At 34.7% G+C, this 16,457-nt stretch overlaps 1 protein-coding gene across 1 annotated transcript in view; it reads left to right on the forward strand.

Annotated features, from left to right (window-relative positions):
• Window positions 1-15,046, forward strand: part of LOC143389210 (transport and Golgi organization protein 1 homolog) — a 39,765-nt gene extending 24,719 nt beyond the window's left edge. The window contains exons 12-27 of the mRNA XM_077108340.1: window positions 794-865; window positions 1,063-1,167; window positions 1,810-1,932; window positions 2,031-2,139; window positions 3,170-3,225; window positions 3,314-3,404; window positions 3,576-3,714; window positions 8,403-8,504; window positions 9,372-9,432; window positions 9,547-9,582; window positions 9,659-9,726; window positions 9,838-9,938; window positions 10,122-10,259; window positions 11,200-11,276; window positions 12,877-13,039; window positions 14,050-15,046. Coding sequence (XP_076964455.1) covers window positions 794-865; window positions 1,063-1,167; window positions 1,810-1,932; window positions 2,031-2,139; window positions 3,170-3,225; window positions 3,314-3,404; window positions 3,576-3,714; window positions 8,403-8,504; window positions 9,372-9,432; window positions 9,547-9,582; window positions 9,659-9,726; window positions 9,838-9,938; window positions 10,122-10,259; window positions 11,200-11,276; window positions 12,877-13,039; window positions 14,050-14,363 — 1,755 coding nt within the window. The 3' untranslated portion in view covers window positions 14,364-15,046. The remainder of the gene's footprint in view (window positions 1-793; window positions 866-1,062; window positions 1,168-1,809; window positions 1,933-2,030; window positions 2,140-3,169; window positions 3,226-3,313; window positions 3,405-3,575; window positions 3,715-8,402; window positions 8,505-9,371; window positions 9,433-9,546; window positions 9,583-9,658; window positions 9,727-9,837; window positions 9,939-10,121; window positions 10,260-11,199; window positions 11,277-12,876; window positions 13,040-14,049) is intronic.
• Window positions 15,047-16,457: the final 1,411 nt, after the last annotated feature.

Below are 16,457 nucleotides of genomic sequence, written 5' to 3' on the forward strand. Positions count from 1 at the left end.
GTTCTGAAATATCCTACCCCCAAGTAAGCTTGATCACCTAGCTGAGGTAGTATTTATCAGATTTCGTCACTGTAAAAATTCTTTCCAGTCCTTTTCATATTATATTCTTTGGAAGTTACCATGCACAGCCCACAGTTAAAGTATGAAGAGTTACGAGCTCAGGATGCAGCTCATGGTAGAGCACTTGCCTAGCATGCATGAGGCCCAGGATTCAATCCCAGGCATTGCAAACAAAGATTGGGGAGTTATGTCCACTTCCTTAAGGAGCGAATATCTTTATAAATTTTTGGGAATTCTTCTGTATGTGAGATTAGTCTATTCTCCCTTAAATTTTATCATTTTTTACTTCAGATAAGAAAATTTTAAAAATGATCTTGGGAAATTTTTTTTCTCTATCACTAGAAAAAAAAATTACTAATTTGAACTGATTTATTTAAAACAGTAATTAGTTAATTTTCTATGCTTTAAAACATTTTATTATTGCATTATGATTTTCTATACTTTGACCTCTTTTTCTGGTTATCTCATAAACAGTAAGGTTGTGGATGCCATGAAATATTTATGACTTCATTTTCCCTCATCTCTTTCAGTTCTTGATTTTTTGCTTAGTCCAAAGCTGGATCCCCTGCATTACTGAAATGTAATGGGATGGCTTGACAAATATTTTGTTGTGTTTATCTTTTTTAGTATATATATGTGTGTACACACACGCACACACGCACACACACACACACATATCACTATTTCTACTGAAATCCTAATGCATATTTTGTGTTCTGTTTTCACCTGGCAGATAATTGAAAATAAGAAATCTATAGAGAAGCTTGAAGATGTCATTTCAGTGAATACTTCTGAATTTTCAGAGGTAAAGCTGCCAACTCTTGCTAATGGGATAGTTGGCATAATGGGATATTAATACTATATCTTAGTTTTGTTGCGGACCAAAAATTTGAAGTGTGCTAAAATGTGCAAAAAATGAGAACTATATGATGTCTGGTTTGGGAAAGTATAACTTTGTTTTTTCTTTGGAATTAATTCACTAACTCTAGTGTTTTGCATTAGCTTCAAATTGTCTTTAATGAAGCTAAGCTTCGTGAAGAGAAGGTGAAGTTGGAATGCTGTCAGCTTCAGAAAGAAAATACCATACTTAAGACGACGAAAGAGCAGGTAAAGAAAATTTGATGTCATACATAATGTAAACTAGAGAAGTGAATATCATTATCTTGTATCTTTCTTGGATCTGTTTCTGAGGTAAGGAATATTCATGTACGACCTTTTCTAGATATGCAAAGTTTAAACATGCTCCCTAAATTGAGTGCATGTATATGTTCTCCATCTGTTTTGGATTTTTGGATTATTGCTTTTCTTATCAAATGTCAATCAGTTATTAACTTGCATAGCCTCAAAGAAACTTTTTAAACCAGAAAATTAAGTATTTTATGATCCTCTTTTGAGTAGTTACTGATTCACTGGCCAAGGGAAGATTACATGATAAGGAGTCTAAATTTAGGAGACAGTCATATGTGCCCAGCCATTCCTGCTGGAGGTAAATTATTTGAATTGGCAGCAATTTTCTGGGGAATGCAATAAACAGGGTCAACTTCCTGAGAACTCTGATGTTCTTACTGCAGCTGTGAGAGTTGGGGCCACTCTGCCCTCTTCCTTAACCAAGGTCTCAACCCCCTCGATTGAGGCAGGCCACCGAGGAGTATGGTTCTCTATTTCTTTGTCTAAGTCTTGTAGTCCTGATGTATCCAGTGCAGAAACCCCTCCCTAACCCACAGGAATTCATGTGTTTTGACTTTTCAGTTGCAGCAGGAAGTCAAAGACTGGTGTACATCACACGCTGAGCTCAGTGAACACATCAAATCATTTGAGAAGTCCCAGAAAGATTTACTTGTATTTCTTAATCACAAAGATGATACTATTAATGTAAGTTTATACTCCAAATACATGTTTCATCTCATGATTTCTCCTGAAATCTTCTGAATTAAAATCGAGAGTCTTCCAACCTTTTGCTTCTTTTCTAGACTTTGACTAATTATATCACACAGTTGAATCGGTTACAATGTGAATCTGAATCTGAGGATCAAAATAGAGAAGATGAGTCAGATGAATTAACCAACGGAGAGGTAGCAGGTAAGATCAGTCTCAGGGAGGTTGAATCCTTTTTTTGCTTTCCTGTCTTTAATTAAGTATTTATACAGATGCCACTTTTCAGCTAGCTGATTTTCTTCTTAAGCTTCAGGGTTGTAGACACATATCACTGGATCTATAGATATGTCTGTTGCATTGGCAGAGGTGGGTTGCTGGGGTATAATGTAGCAATAGGCATGTGAAGAACACTGACCTTTTCTATCCCATTGAAAACTAGTAAGTACACTGCAGCTACAATAGTCACATCCTGTACAATACTTAGAGTATTGAACATTGTACAGTAAGAGAAATTTATTTCTTATGCAGATGATAGTTGATTTTGATACTCATCATCTCTATGGCTCTGTGGTTTTAAGGTCCACAGTCAGTCTTAAGAGTCCAGAGGTAGTTGGAACCATAAACTAAGGCTGTGAGAACAGAGTCTAGAGACTATCAGAAAGCTAGAGTGAGGGAGTGTAACAGTGTTTACTGATGAGGAAAATATTTTCAGATGTTTTCTCCCAAGTTGGATATTGCTTACATAGCAAGTATTTCAAACCACACCTGGTAGTAGATTCAGGGAGAAAATAGAGGATTGAATCTTTCTAAATAAGACACTTACTTGCCCAGGTGAAGATAGATCTGAGAGAGAAGAAAAGCTTTTATCTTACAAGAATAGCATAGATAACATTTTAGTTGTGCAAACTAGAAATTCACCTTTTTTTGTTTTGTTTTTAAGACAGACAGTACTTTTATTTATTTTTATGCTGAGGATCAAACTCAGTGCCTCACACATGCTAGGTGAGCACTCTACCACTGAGCCACAACCCCAGCCTGAAATTCACCTGTCTCTCTCTTTTTTTTAAATCTAAGCTTGCAATTCTCTTAAAAGTCATTAGTCTAATCAGTTTAGTTATTTAATTGATTTTTTTTCTTCTGGTGTTTGAACACAATCATTATTTAGTTTGGGGAAGTTAGGAGAATATAGAGTTAAAAGTAAGGAAAGAAAAAGCAAAAGTCTTTTGTTTTTTAGGTGATCGGAACGAGAAGATCAAAGATCAAATTAAGCAGATGATGGATGTCTCTCGGGTATAGTTCTTTGTAAGAATCCCATAGTGCCTGTGAATTCTTCCTGTGCCTCACTTTTAAGAATACCTCTCTTTTCTGCAATTTTTAGACACAAACTACAATATCAGTAGTTGAAGAGGATCTAAAACTTTTACAACTTATGCTAAGAGCCTCGATGCCCACAAAATGTAATCTAAAAGGTGGGTTCTTTTTGAGAAGAAATTGCCATGTTGGAAAGACTTAAAATTTTATTGGAAAGATAAAGAATGGCTTCTTGCTTTCATGCTTCTTACTTTTCTTGGCACTACTCCCTCAAACAAGTTCTTAAGTCCTTGTACACATATAGAGATAAGCTGTTTTATCCTTTACAGACCAAATAAAGAAATTAGAAGGTGACTGCAATTCACTACAGTCTTCTAAAGTTGGACTGGAAGAGGAATGCAAAACTCTAAGGCAGAAAGTGGAGATTTTAAATGAACTCTACCAGAAAAATGAGATGGCACTACAAAAGTAAGATTTTCATTGTTTGTTATTGTTATCACTGTGTGAACTAATAGATAATTTTATGTTTTCTTAAGATTATTTACAATTTCTTCTAGTTGTAATAAGTAGAGATTTGTCTTTTTTCCTTTGTGTTTTGTTTCCTATAAGTTGCATTTTTCTTTCCATTGTCAGTCTTAAGAGTCCTGAGGTAGTTGGAACCATAAACTAAGGCTGTGAGGACATCGTAATCAATTGTCAAATTCATATGAAGGCAGGAAGTGGTAAAATGGTATTAACAGTCACTGATGTGGAAATACCTCTCAAAGTTCTAGACCCTTTCTATGATCTCCCTATTTATTTTAATTACCTTTCATTGTGATCAGTTATGTAATTCTAATGTTTTGAACTTGTATCTCTAACTCTGGACCTTTAAAAATACTGAGTGATTTGGAATGACATGTTTTAGTAGAATAAAAACTTCAAAAAGGGATAATATTTACTTATTGATGGTACAAGTTTTGGACTTGAATATCTCAGATGTTCACACAAAATTGAACTGTGGCAAGGACCTTAGGAGTTATGATTACAGAAGTACTTGTTTGTAGAATATATTTATATATTAATCTTCTTAGTGTGGAGCTAGTTATTTTTTGAAAGTTCATTTGAAGTTTTTAATCCACAAAAATACTTGGATTCTCTAAAAATAGGTTGTGTCAGATTTTATTTGTTTGCACCTGATTTTACTCTTCGATATATATATATATATATCTTGTAAAGCAAAGACAGACCTTCTTACAGACCTAACTATTTTTAGGTATTTTGACTTCTGTTGCCTAATTAATGCATTAAATATTGAAACCTTTCCATTAACTTTTCTAAAATTCTGTGATCTCCAATTGACCTTTTTAGAATCTCAAATTTTTGTTCAGGCCAGTTCTAAATTCCTGGCCTGTTTCAAAGAAACATTTCTCATTTTATCACTTTTTTTTTTTAAAAGAACACTTGTTTTCTCTGTCCCTACTAGTAATCTGAATGACCTAAATGGCAATTAATTTTTTTGTAATGCAGTTAAATTGTAGCACTATTTTTCTCAACTCCTCCAAAATTCATTCAGTCATCATCTGTGGTTTTTACTCTTTTTACTGATCCCCAGGTACTATGTTAGTTCATGCCTGTGTCATCTTTTCTGTTTCTAACCTAGATCATCTGTCTTCATTCTACATTTTTTATATTTGTATATAACTTATTTCAAATTCTTAGTAGTTTTCTCTATAGCCGCTTGAGTGGACTTTCTAAAATATAAGTCTGTCCATGTCAATATGTGCGTGTAGTTTATGAAGAATTTGCTTTCTATTTGATGACCTGTTCTTTTTTTCTTCCTTGTATCTTTTTAATAGTTTAAATATTTTTAATTATTTTCCTCATCCCCTGTATAAGCTTGATGTAATCATAAATTATAATGGAATTATAATTATATAATTATAATTTTATTCATCTTCTCATAATTTAAAGGCCATGGTATATATTCTGGATTTAATAAAAACCTGACATAGATTAATAGGTTTATTATTTTTTTTTATGGGCTTTAAGTAGCTCCTGAATCAGATAACTGTTGTGGCATTGTATGTTAGTACTTCATATACTGTGAACTCCACAAGACATTCATTCAATTTATACACATATTTAAAGTTTCTGTAGTTCTGCATTCTACACTGTTGGTTTCTTATTTGAAATTATTTTCATTCTATTTGAACATTGTCCTTTAATGATAGATTTGATTAGTGTATCAAAGGTAATACAAGGATAAACAGAGAATAGTATTTTATTCACTAAATATTGCTACCTTTATAATCTGTATTAGGTTGACATGAATTTCATGATTAGAGTTAAAACCAGTTTCCATTTTTAAAGGATCTTTCTTTTGGCTACTGAATTTTGACTGTTACTTAGTTTTAGCAATTTAAAAATATCCAATTAATTACCATCTGTTTTAAATTTTTTCTTTAAGGAGTCCATTATCATTGTTGTTTGGTCTTATCCCTCTTCTAGTTTCTGTAGTCCTTTCTCTTTTTTTAACAGTTGTATTGGGAAGTGCCTAGGTGTAGTTTTCCCCACCCCACCCACTTTTCCTCTTGCAGTTATGTTGCTAGGGACCATTAAACACTTCTTGAATTTTCGAGTCTTTTTCTAAATGTTGATTTTACCTCATTCTCTCTTCTGATTATAATAATGTATATTAGAATTTGATTTCCCCTGCCTCCTACATTCTGGATTTACTTCTTCTGGATATTTTCTTCTGACCTATGTTAAAAGCTCTAGGATTTATTTCACTTCCCAAATCTGCTGTTAAAATCATTCATTGAGTTTAGGATTTTAAAAAATTCAGGGTTTAAAATATTATTTTAGTTGTAGATGGACACAATATTTTATTGTTTATAGGATTTTTTTAAGAGAGAAAGAATTTTAATATTTATTTTTTAGTTTTTGGCAGACACAACATCTTTGTTTGCATGGGGTGCTGAGGATTGAACCCGGGGCCGCACACATGCCAGGCAAGCACGCTATCGCTTGAGCCACATCCCCAGCCCGACACAATATTTTATTTATTTTATGTGGTGTTGAGGACTGATCCCAGTGCCCCACACATGTGGGGCCTGTGCTTCACCACTGAGCCACAACCCCAGTCCTATTTCAGTACTACAGCTCAAACCCAGGACCTTGAGCCATGTGCTCTACTATTGAGCTACCTCCCCAGACTCCTTGCTCTTTCTCATAAGGGACTAGGGTCTTACTGCTTTCCAAGCTATCTTTAATCTCATAATTCTGCCTCTGCCTCCTGAGTATCTTCGACTGTAGGTAGGTCACCACACCCAACTATTTCTTGGTTTTATAGTTTCTAATCCTTTGACAAAATTCATAATCTTTTTTTCCCTCTTTTGTGGTGCTGGGGTTTGAACCCCAGAGCCTTGTGCATGCAAGGCAGCACTCTACCAACTAAACTATATTCCCAGCCCTGAAATTCATAATCTTGACTTTACTTTTTTGACTATATAAAGCACAGTGATTTTAAAACATGTGCGGATAACCCCATTAGCTGGTTTCCTTTTCTGTGGGATTTTTTCTCACAGAATTTTCTCTTATGGAGTGCCTGGTCAGTTTTGATTGGCCAACATTGTTGTGATAATTATACATGAAATTTGAGGACTAAGACGAAGTTATCTTCTTATAGAAAAGTGTTGAGGTTACTTGAGTAAGATTGTCACTTTAAACTTAGTCAGCAATTAAGATAATTAAAAAATGACTTGTCTTTTCAATGTTTTTCAGTATTGTTCCTTTTGGATTTTTTTGCCTGTTCATCACTTAAGTGTGCAGTACTTTCTAATCTAAACTCAAAGGCTAGGGCTTTTATTAAGGGTCCCTTTATTGGTAGCCTCATTTTTCCTCTAAGCCCAGGAATTTAATGAAGGCTTGGTTCAGACTCATATCTTTGTGTTATCTTCAATAGGAGAAAAGTATCTTAAAGTGCCAGCCTTACTTGTAATTCTGAGATTCCTTTTTCTAATGGATCTTGGCCACATACATATATCTTCACTGACTTTTTAGCTTGGATCCCTTCAAACACAATTTTATATTCTTATAAAGATGTTTTGATTGTTCTTAGTGCTCTCGGACTAACTCTTTGATAATTGGAAACAAAATTCTCTCTGTCCTTCAAGATTCAGTTTTCTCCATATTCTTTCTTAAGCCAGTGGGGAAAATTATTATATTCCTTTAGGCATCATTTATACCTGAAACAGTGAGCTCTTTTATTCTTTAGCATCTTACAAGGTAACTAGTATATTATAGCCACTCATAAAATACTTGCTGAAGAATTAAATGAGAAGCTATATAAGAATATATTATCCCCTTTTTCTATTTGGTACCAGTAATCCTTTTTTACTGTAGTTCTTCTGATTTATGGAAAATTAAGTTTCAAGTTAATTATCTTTTGAATTGGAAATATGGCTAAAGTAGTACAAAGATAGCAGAAAATAGTATTTTTTAAATCATTAAATGTGGCTACCTTTGTGTCAGTAGATGAACATCTTGAGTTTCATGATCAGAGTTAAAACTTGTCAGTAGATAATACTCTGATAGTGGGTCACTTTGGCTTCTTTTTCTGGTTGATAGACATTATCAAAACTCAGATTTGTCTTTTTGCTTAATTTACAATTCTTTTGAAATAAATATCTAAAGTGTGAAAAATGTTCTGTGGTTAATTGCATAGCTAAAAGATATATTCTAGAAGATTTTTTCTTTGACTGACTATATGGTACCAGTCTTGGATTGAGAAAAGAGTTCCTCCATGACAAAGATATACTTAGTGTCCTACCCATGGCAGAAACGAGAAAAGAATTATCCCCTGCTTTATCCTAATATGTTTAATTATGTTAGGTTGATCAGTCCTGATCTTCCACATTGAAGTAAAGTGAGTTTTTATTATCTTACACACAGGAGACTTGCCCTTGGGGCACATGTTGTTTTCACATTTATTTTATTTACTGGTAAGTAGAGAATTAAGAGGATAAGTTAGAAAATGTAAGTGATTTGCCAGAGTTTGATTTATGAAATTGCAGGTTTGAATTCCTATTTTATGTGCCTAAGCATTTTATAGAATTGTGGGAAGTGATATTCACAAAGAGAAACTTTTGATTTGATAACTGGTTTTCTTTTAGGAAACAGAGTCAAGAAGAATGTGAGAGACTAGAAAAAGAGCAGCAGCTGTCAGCTGCAGATGAAAAGGTGGTTTCCGCTGTACAGGAAGTTAAAAATTACAAGTGAGTTCAGTTTCTAAAGGAGGGTGTCAATGTCTCATGAATTAGTGTTAGCTTTCTTTTTAATTTTTTTTTTACATTATGTAGATAGAAGAAAATAGCATGGAAGTATAAATAACGAGAGGATATGAACACATTCAATTCACACAGGAGAAAAAATAAATTTCAACTTAACAAATGAAAAATGTTAACAAAAATTTACTTGTACCCAATGGGCAAGACCATAGGGAACTTGGTCAATGCAAACAGTTCTGGGGGTTTTGTATGTTGTAGTAATTCTTTAAGAAATCAGTTTGCTGTGTGTTATATCAAGACCCACAAAAGTGTGGCATTTGATAGACCTTGGAAATCTTCTATGGATATAATTTGAAAAAAAGAAAAAGTTTTAAGGAGGAAGATATTTCTAGCAGAATTACTTGAGAACACACTGATGAACAGTTAAGGAAATTATAATTTATCAATTCAGAATCTCTAGCAATTAAATGATAAAGAAGTTATTAGTATTAGGTTTTTATTTTATTTATTTATTTATTTATTTATTTATTTATTTATTTTTGGTGCTTTACTACTAAGCTACATCCTTAGACCTTTTTTTCACTTTGAGACAGCGTCTCAGTTGCATAGGTTCCCACTTAATTGCTGAGACTGACCTCGAACTTGTGATCCTCCAGCCTCAGCTTCCCAATCATTGGGACTACTGGCATGTGGCATTGCACCTGGTCTGTAGTATTAGTTTTGAACACACTGGATTCATATAACTTTAGAAATGTTTTTCTTATGTATGATAAAAGTCTTTAAAAGTATAGCTGATGGAATAAAGAGAAAATGGTCAGAATGTTTCAAATTTTATTCAATTGTTGTAATTCTTAGGCGGAGAATTGAAGAGATGGAAGAAGAATTACAGAAAACCGAACGCTCATTTAAAAACCAGGTAGTAATTAATACTGTCCTGTAGTTGCAGAATTCTTTGATATCTAATACAGACAATTATAGGCTATAATAATGAATCCCTAAAAACATTTTTTTAATGTGTTGCCTTTTTCAGATTGCTATGCTTGAGAAGAAAGCTCATGATAATTGGGTAAGATTTTTTTCCCCTTTTCTTTATTTTTTGCACAGCCTACCGCAACTGAATTTGAATATTTTCTCTTTAATAGCTCAAAGCTCGTTCTGCAGAAAGAGCTATAGCTGAAGAGAAAAGGGAAGCTGCTAATTTGAGACAGAAGTATGTGATTTTTGGTATCTTACTGTATGTTTTATAGTGTTTTAAGGTTATGCTAGATATTATCTATGATTGCTGTTTCATAATTCAGCCCATTCTTTCTCAATATTCAAGACTACTGGAAATGACCCAAAAGATGGCAATGCGGCAAGATGAACCTGTGATTGTAAAACCAATGCCGGAGAGACCAAATTTACAAAATCCTCCTCGGAGAGGTAGGGGGCACTTTGTAAAAGGAGCTATTTTATTTCTTGGTGCAGAATGTATGTAAATTACTTTTTATTTCTGTGTGTAATGGTTATGAAATAATCTGAATGATTTGCTAAAGCGGGAGGTGTGGGGGTTGGTGTCAGGGAGAAGGCTGCCTTAAAGTAGTAACACGGCATTGTTGTCTTTAGGTCCACTGAGCCATAATGGCTCTTTTGGTCCATCCCCCGTGAGTGGTGGAGACTGTTCCCCTTCACTGACAGCAGAGCCAGCTGGGAGACCTCCTTCTGCTACTCTTAATCAAAGAGATATGCCTAGAAATGGATTTGGTGAGCATTCACATGTTGCTTTATAGTAAACTGCTTCAAGGTTTTGGTTTTTTTCCCTTTTGAATATTCTAATGAAAACATAGAATTTGGGCCTGTACAATATATAGAAGATAATTTCTTACTTTATCTTAGTGAATGTTTTCTGTAAAATCTGTTCTAGAATAGAAAACATTTTTTTTTCCCCTGGAGGTCCCTGTATTGTTTTTTCTTTTAAATTTTACACTGTGAAGTGTAAACCTTTATCTTTAAATTAAATCTCTATGGTGTTCCTTTTCCACATATTATAAAAGTAGCCTTAAACTTTATGTAGCACACATATTTCCAATATGAAATACTTAGTCTTATTTCCAATTCTAAATAGGACTGTAGTCTTGGTAAGATTGGAAGTCAGGTTATACAGACTAAAGAAAAGCCAACTTACACATACTTCAAGTCTGTAGCTTAAAGTTTAGGACCAGTACGTATTAATTTGCTGTTCTATCAACCCAAGGCAGTTCTTTATTTTACTTAAGTCTCTTCATAAATTGTGATTTATGTATTGGGCAACCCATTTTTTTAAATATTTTTAATTGTAGATGGTGTGGTGCTGAGAATCAAACCCAGTGCCTCACACATGCTAGGCAAACACTCTGCAACTGAGCTACAACCCCAGCCCCTGAGCAACCCATTTTAATGTTGCTTTCTAGTTATTGTTGAACCCTGACCTGTCCACCAGTGGTTTATTTCTTCTGAAAAATACATACAAGGGCTCTGATCTTTTTTCCCAAGGGTCAATGGATGGACCTTTACCTCGTACTCAATGGTCTTCTGAGGCATCTGGGAAACCCGTTGCCTCTGGTAAAGAGACCAAGTAATTTCAAAGAATCTGTAATTGTGGATGCAGGATTTTTATTCTCTTCATGTTAGAATAAGTCTGAATCCATTCTTTGATCTCTAACAGACCCAGGATGTGGTCCAGCTCACATGAACAGCAGCTCCAAAAGTTCTTCTCCAGCTAAGGTGACGGATGAGGGCAAGGTAAGTTCTGTAGTTACTGTGAATCACGTGGTGGTGCAGGAACATGTTGCTTTCCTACAGTACTTGCTCTTTGCTTTATCCTTCTTTGTGTTCTATTTGTACCATCCCATTTGTTTTTTAAAAAGCAAACTGTTCCCCAAGAACCTGAGACCCCCTCAGTTTCTACCATTACTTCTTTAACTGAGCATCCAGTTGGAGTAAGTACTTAGAGGTTGAGAACTGAATTGGGTTTTATTCTGTGCATTTCTGGGAAGGATATTCAGAGCATGACACTAATCTTGTTTGCTTTAAACTGCATGCAATATTGAGCTTACTTTTCTCCTTGGAAATGTGGCTTAAGTGTGTACAACTATAATGAACTACAGAATGTGAAAAGTTATCACTCTAACTTTATATGGTGTTTTGTGTTGAATGTTCTAAGGCAAAGTAAATTCATTATAAATTATATAATTCATCATTTTTATTTTTGTTTGGAAGAATGCTATTTAAGAATTCCTCCATTTGTGCAAACCCTATTTTGAGTGATTTGAATTAGATTGGTATCAGATTTTCTGAAAGTGAAATACTGTTTCAGTGCAACAATGATAATCTGAAATGACCTCTTGAGCCAGTCCCAAGCAATGGTCTCATTTGTTCACATAAGTGCATTTTCTTGTAACTGTGTTGCTATTATATCTGGTAGGTCTTCTGCAGCTCTATAATAAAATAAATTTTTAATTGTTTAGTTTCAAACTCCCTACTCATAGGAAATGATAAATCAATATCTCAAATGGTGTACAGTAAATGAAAGTAAATATTAAAGCCTTGTCTTCCTAATTTGTGTATATAGCATTGTGTTGGAAAATACTTCTCAAGTTCCAGTGTATACATATTCCAGGAATATACATCTCTGGAGCAATCTAAGGGCAGCTTAGATAAGACCCCCCAACCCCTTTGTAGTAGAAGATTTAAAAGAGAGCAAAGACCCGTTGTTATAGAGGAGTAGAGGTGGGAAAAGCATGGCTTGCAGGCAAACCTGGGATTGAGACCCTTTAATATGCAGTGTGGCCTTCAACAAATTATCATAATCCATTTGCTTTTGTTCCCTCTTATTTAAAACAAGACAGTCTACTTAAAGATCTCAGAGGTTGAATAATTATGAAAGACTTACTGAAGATACTCTGAATAGTAGCTATTATTACATGGGTAAAGAATGTATTTTTCATTTTATTCTGTTCATTCTTAATATGGAAGTAATGAGCTATTGTGATGAAAGGGAAGTGATGGGAAGGAGGGGGACTCCCTTTGAAATAGGTTGTAGTGAATACAGCATGACATACTGGTCAGAAATCACCTCTGTTAATAACCTCTGCCAGTCCTCTTGCTTTTCCCTTTCCTGAGCAGATATAATCACTAACAAACTGCTCCCTCTTGTGGAATCCTTCTAACTTCTGTAAGCTGTCAGTGGGAATACACAGGAGGGGTGGGTAGAGTTTTGTTGCACTGATGGTGTTCTCTGGACAGGTGCCTGTTTTGGTTTTAGCTTTTATCGGTGTTGGTACTTTGTCTTAATACATAGGAATTTTAAAACTTTTAACTTCTTTAAAATCTTAAATTGCAGGTTAATATGGCTATGAAAGGGCCCCCTCCTTTCTCAGGGGTACCCTTCATGGGCCCCCCTATGGAACCCCCGATGCGACGGCCTCCACCACCTCCCTTTTGGTATGGACCGCCATTTCAGCTCGGTGGGCCTTTTGGGCCTCGGCCAATTCCTCCACCATTTGGTATGATGATCTGAACAGTAGTGATTGACTTATAAATCACATTCATCTTTCATTTCTATTGCTTGCTAAAACAGTTGGTTGCTATCTCAGGTCTTAACAATGAAAGGATACAGCTGAGTACATTTTAACTTTTCCTCCAGTTTTTTGGGACATATGGGACACTACATAATCTTATACTGAGATAGGCAATAGCTATCTCATAGACAAGGATAAGGGGCTATATAGAGAAAAGCCAGAAATATTACTTCTGCAGATGTTTGTTGAAAATATGTTGATATGCACTGCAATAGATGAAAAGGTGGATGAGACACATGCCATAACTTAAAATTTTGTCACAGATATGAAAATCCTATAACATAAAGTTTGTAATCACCCATAATGGAATCATAGGCAGTAGGTTATAGAATATAGAAAAGGAAAAGTCAAACCCTTCTTACCTTGAGAAAAGTCAGAGGGAAGTGTTAAAGAGGAGGATTTAACAGTGACCTAATAAATGTTGCTGATTTAATTAGGTGGCTGTGGAAGGCCTTTTCCAGGAGGACATGCACCTTGATTCTGATGGCATGTGTAAAGTCCATGCTGAAATACTTCATGAATTTTTAATGGATACAGTAATAAATAGTGGGATTTCCTTTTATCAAAATTTCTTTGATGTAGTAAAGTTCTTTTTTCATAATCTATCATCTTGTCATGGTAATATAGTACTTCCAAATATAAATGGAGCTCTTGTGAGATAGAAATAATTCTGCAATTATATAGTAGGGAAAGATAAAAGATAAGCCTGGAGCTAGGTAGAGCCATGTTTAAATCCTTAATATGTTGCTTCATGGCTGGTTGGCCAGGCTATAACCTAAACTTGTTCCATTTCAGTTTGCCTCATCTGGCAAGTCAGGATGTTCACCAGTTGATGTTCTAGGCTTGGGAGAAATTAAAGACTATATTAACATACTTGAAATCACCCAAGTTCAGAAATTTCTGGGTATTTACATAACTTCCTTTTTATTTTCCAGGTCCTAGTATCCGTCCACCAATAGGCTTCAGAGAATATGCACCAGGTGTTCCACCTGGACAATGGGATTTGCCTTTTGATTCTCGTGATTTTTTTCCAGGACCTGCACCATTTAGACCTTTAGGCTCATTTGGCCCAAGAGAGTACTTCATTCCTGGTGCCCCATTACCACCTCCAACTCATGGTCCCCAAGACTATGGGCCACCACCTGCTGCAAAAGACTTAATGTCTTCAGGCTTTAAAGATGAACCTCCACCTACACCCGATTCTCAGAGTAGTGAGGGCTGTTCACAGGCCTTAAAACAGGGCCCATAAAATTAACCTCTGACACTTACTCAGAAAGTGGACTATGAACTATTCATTGTGTTGAAGGATTATTGGCTTCAAAATATAAAAGTTTATTTTAAATGGTTTATGTTTTTAGAATGAAGCTGCCTTGGTGCAGTATACATTTGGAGCCAAAATATTTTCCCCCTAAATATCCCCCACTTAAACTAGAGTATCCTTCCAACTTTAAAATATGCAATAAGGAATACCTTTGTTTTAGTTAATGTAGCATATACAATTGCTAAATGGTTTAGAATGTCATAATTATGGACATTTCCTGTGGAAATGCTTTAAGAACATGTATTTCCAGTATCTTATTTTTAGTGTATTCCAGTTGATAACAGAGAAATGGTGTTTTATAAGCTTGATTTTTCTCTTTAAATATCTGGTCGCAGAGACTGTTACGCTAAAAATGTTTACTCAAAGATCATAAACTTCATTTTCCTTCTTGCTGAAGTTCTTTGTTGTAATAGTTCATAAAAAATTGTTTATTAATATTTCCCAAGTGTCTGTTGATTCATTGGATCGTCATGAGACTTTGTGCCATTGGGGAAGCATGTAAACTCACTCTCAGAACTGAAGATGGTGACTTGGCAGCATATTTCCTGTTGCTCACTGTTAAGGAGGCTGGACCTTGGTCAACTGTGGACTTATACAGAGGAATTTCTTTTACTTGTGAGAAGTCTTGTGGCTCTATTTTTGTAGCACATTCATGTACTTTTTTCTAACCACTGTCCATGTGAGAATGGTTTTCTGAGAATGAGTTTACATTAGTAGCAAGAGTTGTTTGACCTGAAGTTCTACTGCTTTTGCCAGTATTGCATTAAAACAGTAAAATATAGGGTGGTATGTTGTGTCTATAAAAAATAAGGAAATTTCTTTTAAAAAAAAATGTGCACACACACTCTTCTCTTTCCCATACCTTGCCACTGATTTTCAAGGAATATGATAAAAAAATTAGAAAAGTATAATCCTCTAAGAATGAATGAAACCCTAAGGCTTATAATGTCCTTAATCAGCAACTATGGGCTGAATTAAATTCTTTTTTTTTAGGTACTCAAATATATTTTATTTAAAAATCAATTAAAGCAAGTCCTGAATCTGTAACTACTGTCTTTAAAACAATGTTCCTAAGAACTAGCTCTCCAGAGCTGTAATTTTAATTACAGCAATTTTAACAGTACATTTTAAGAGGTTTAAGATTTAAATAAAATTATAAAAGCCTGGTACTTTTGTTTACTGCTAGACCATATTCTTCCATTCTTTAAAGTTCTAGAAAGTAATAGGATTGTTGGAACCTAGAACATATCATTGTTCTTTTTATGTCCCCTAAGTATTCTCAAAATAGGGGCAAAAGCTTCAGTGTGAAACAAAATCTCTGTGAAACAAAATCTCTAAACTACTGAAGATGACTCAGAATCAAAAAGAATTTGAGTCTGTTAGGAAGAATTCAATCTACATAGCTTCCATTTAATATCAGAAGCAGCAGCTGTGTGTAAGAGAAAAACCATATAATACCTTATGCCATTTTTAGCCATGTAAAATAAAATTTAAGTCACAAACACCAATTTTGAATGTATCTTTCAACCTCTACAGGACACATGGCAATGCTGAAGTTACTATAACTTCTAATTTTAAAATAGCATTTAAATAAAGGTGATGTCAGCTAAGAAGATAGATTTTCAAGGAAAGGCAGATTTATTTTTTTATTCAAAGCAACAGTAGTTTTCCCTCTAAAGCCTTTTTTGTATTTATTCTATTAGTAAGCTATAATGCGTTCTACGTAGTTTATCTGAGCAGTTCTGAGCCCACCCATAATTTCCTCTCCTTATATCCATCTGATTGTACCACTTCTGTAGCAAAGCCCAAGGTAGCTGCCCATATACCGGTTGTGAGAGAATACTGTCCCTTGATTCAATTATACTTTTGTATCTCAAAAGTTTTAGAAGTCCTCTCCAGCAAATTGTGTTTGAGTTTAGTTACTAAAATCATTTCATTTGTGAAGCAGTAGTGTTTCAACCTGAAAGTATTACTGCTATAGTTGTAATTATTGTCCAGTGACTCATCCCCTCCCACACTAGA

The sequence above is a fragment of the Callospermophilus lateralis genome, unplaced genomic scaffold, assembly GCF_048772815.1.
Source record: "Callospermophilus lateralis isolate mCalLat2 unplaced genomic scaffold, mCalLat2.hap1 Scaffold_550, whole genome shotgun sequence".
In the NCBI taxonomy this organism is placed as follows: Eukaryota; Metazoa; Chordata; class Mammalia; order Rodentia; family Sciuridae; genus Callospermophilus; species Callospermophilus lateralis.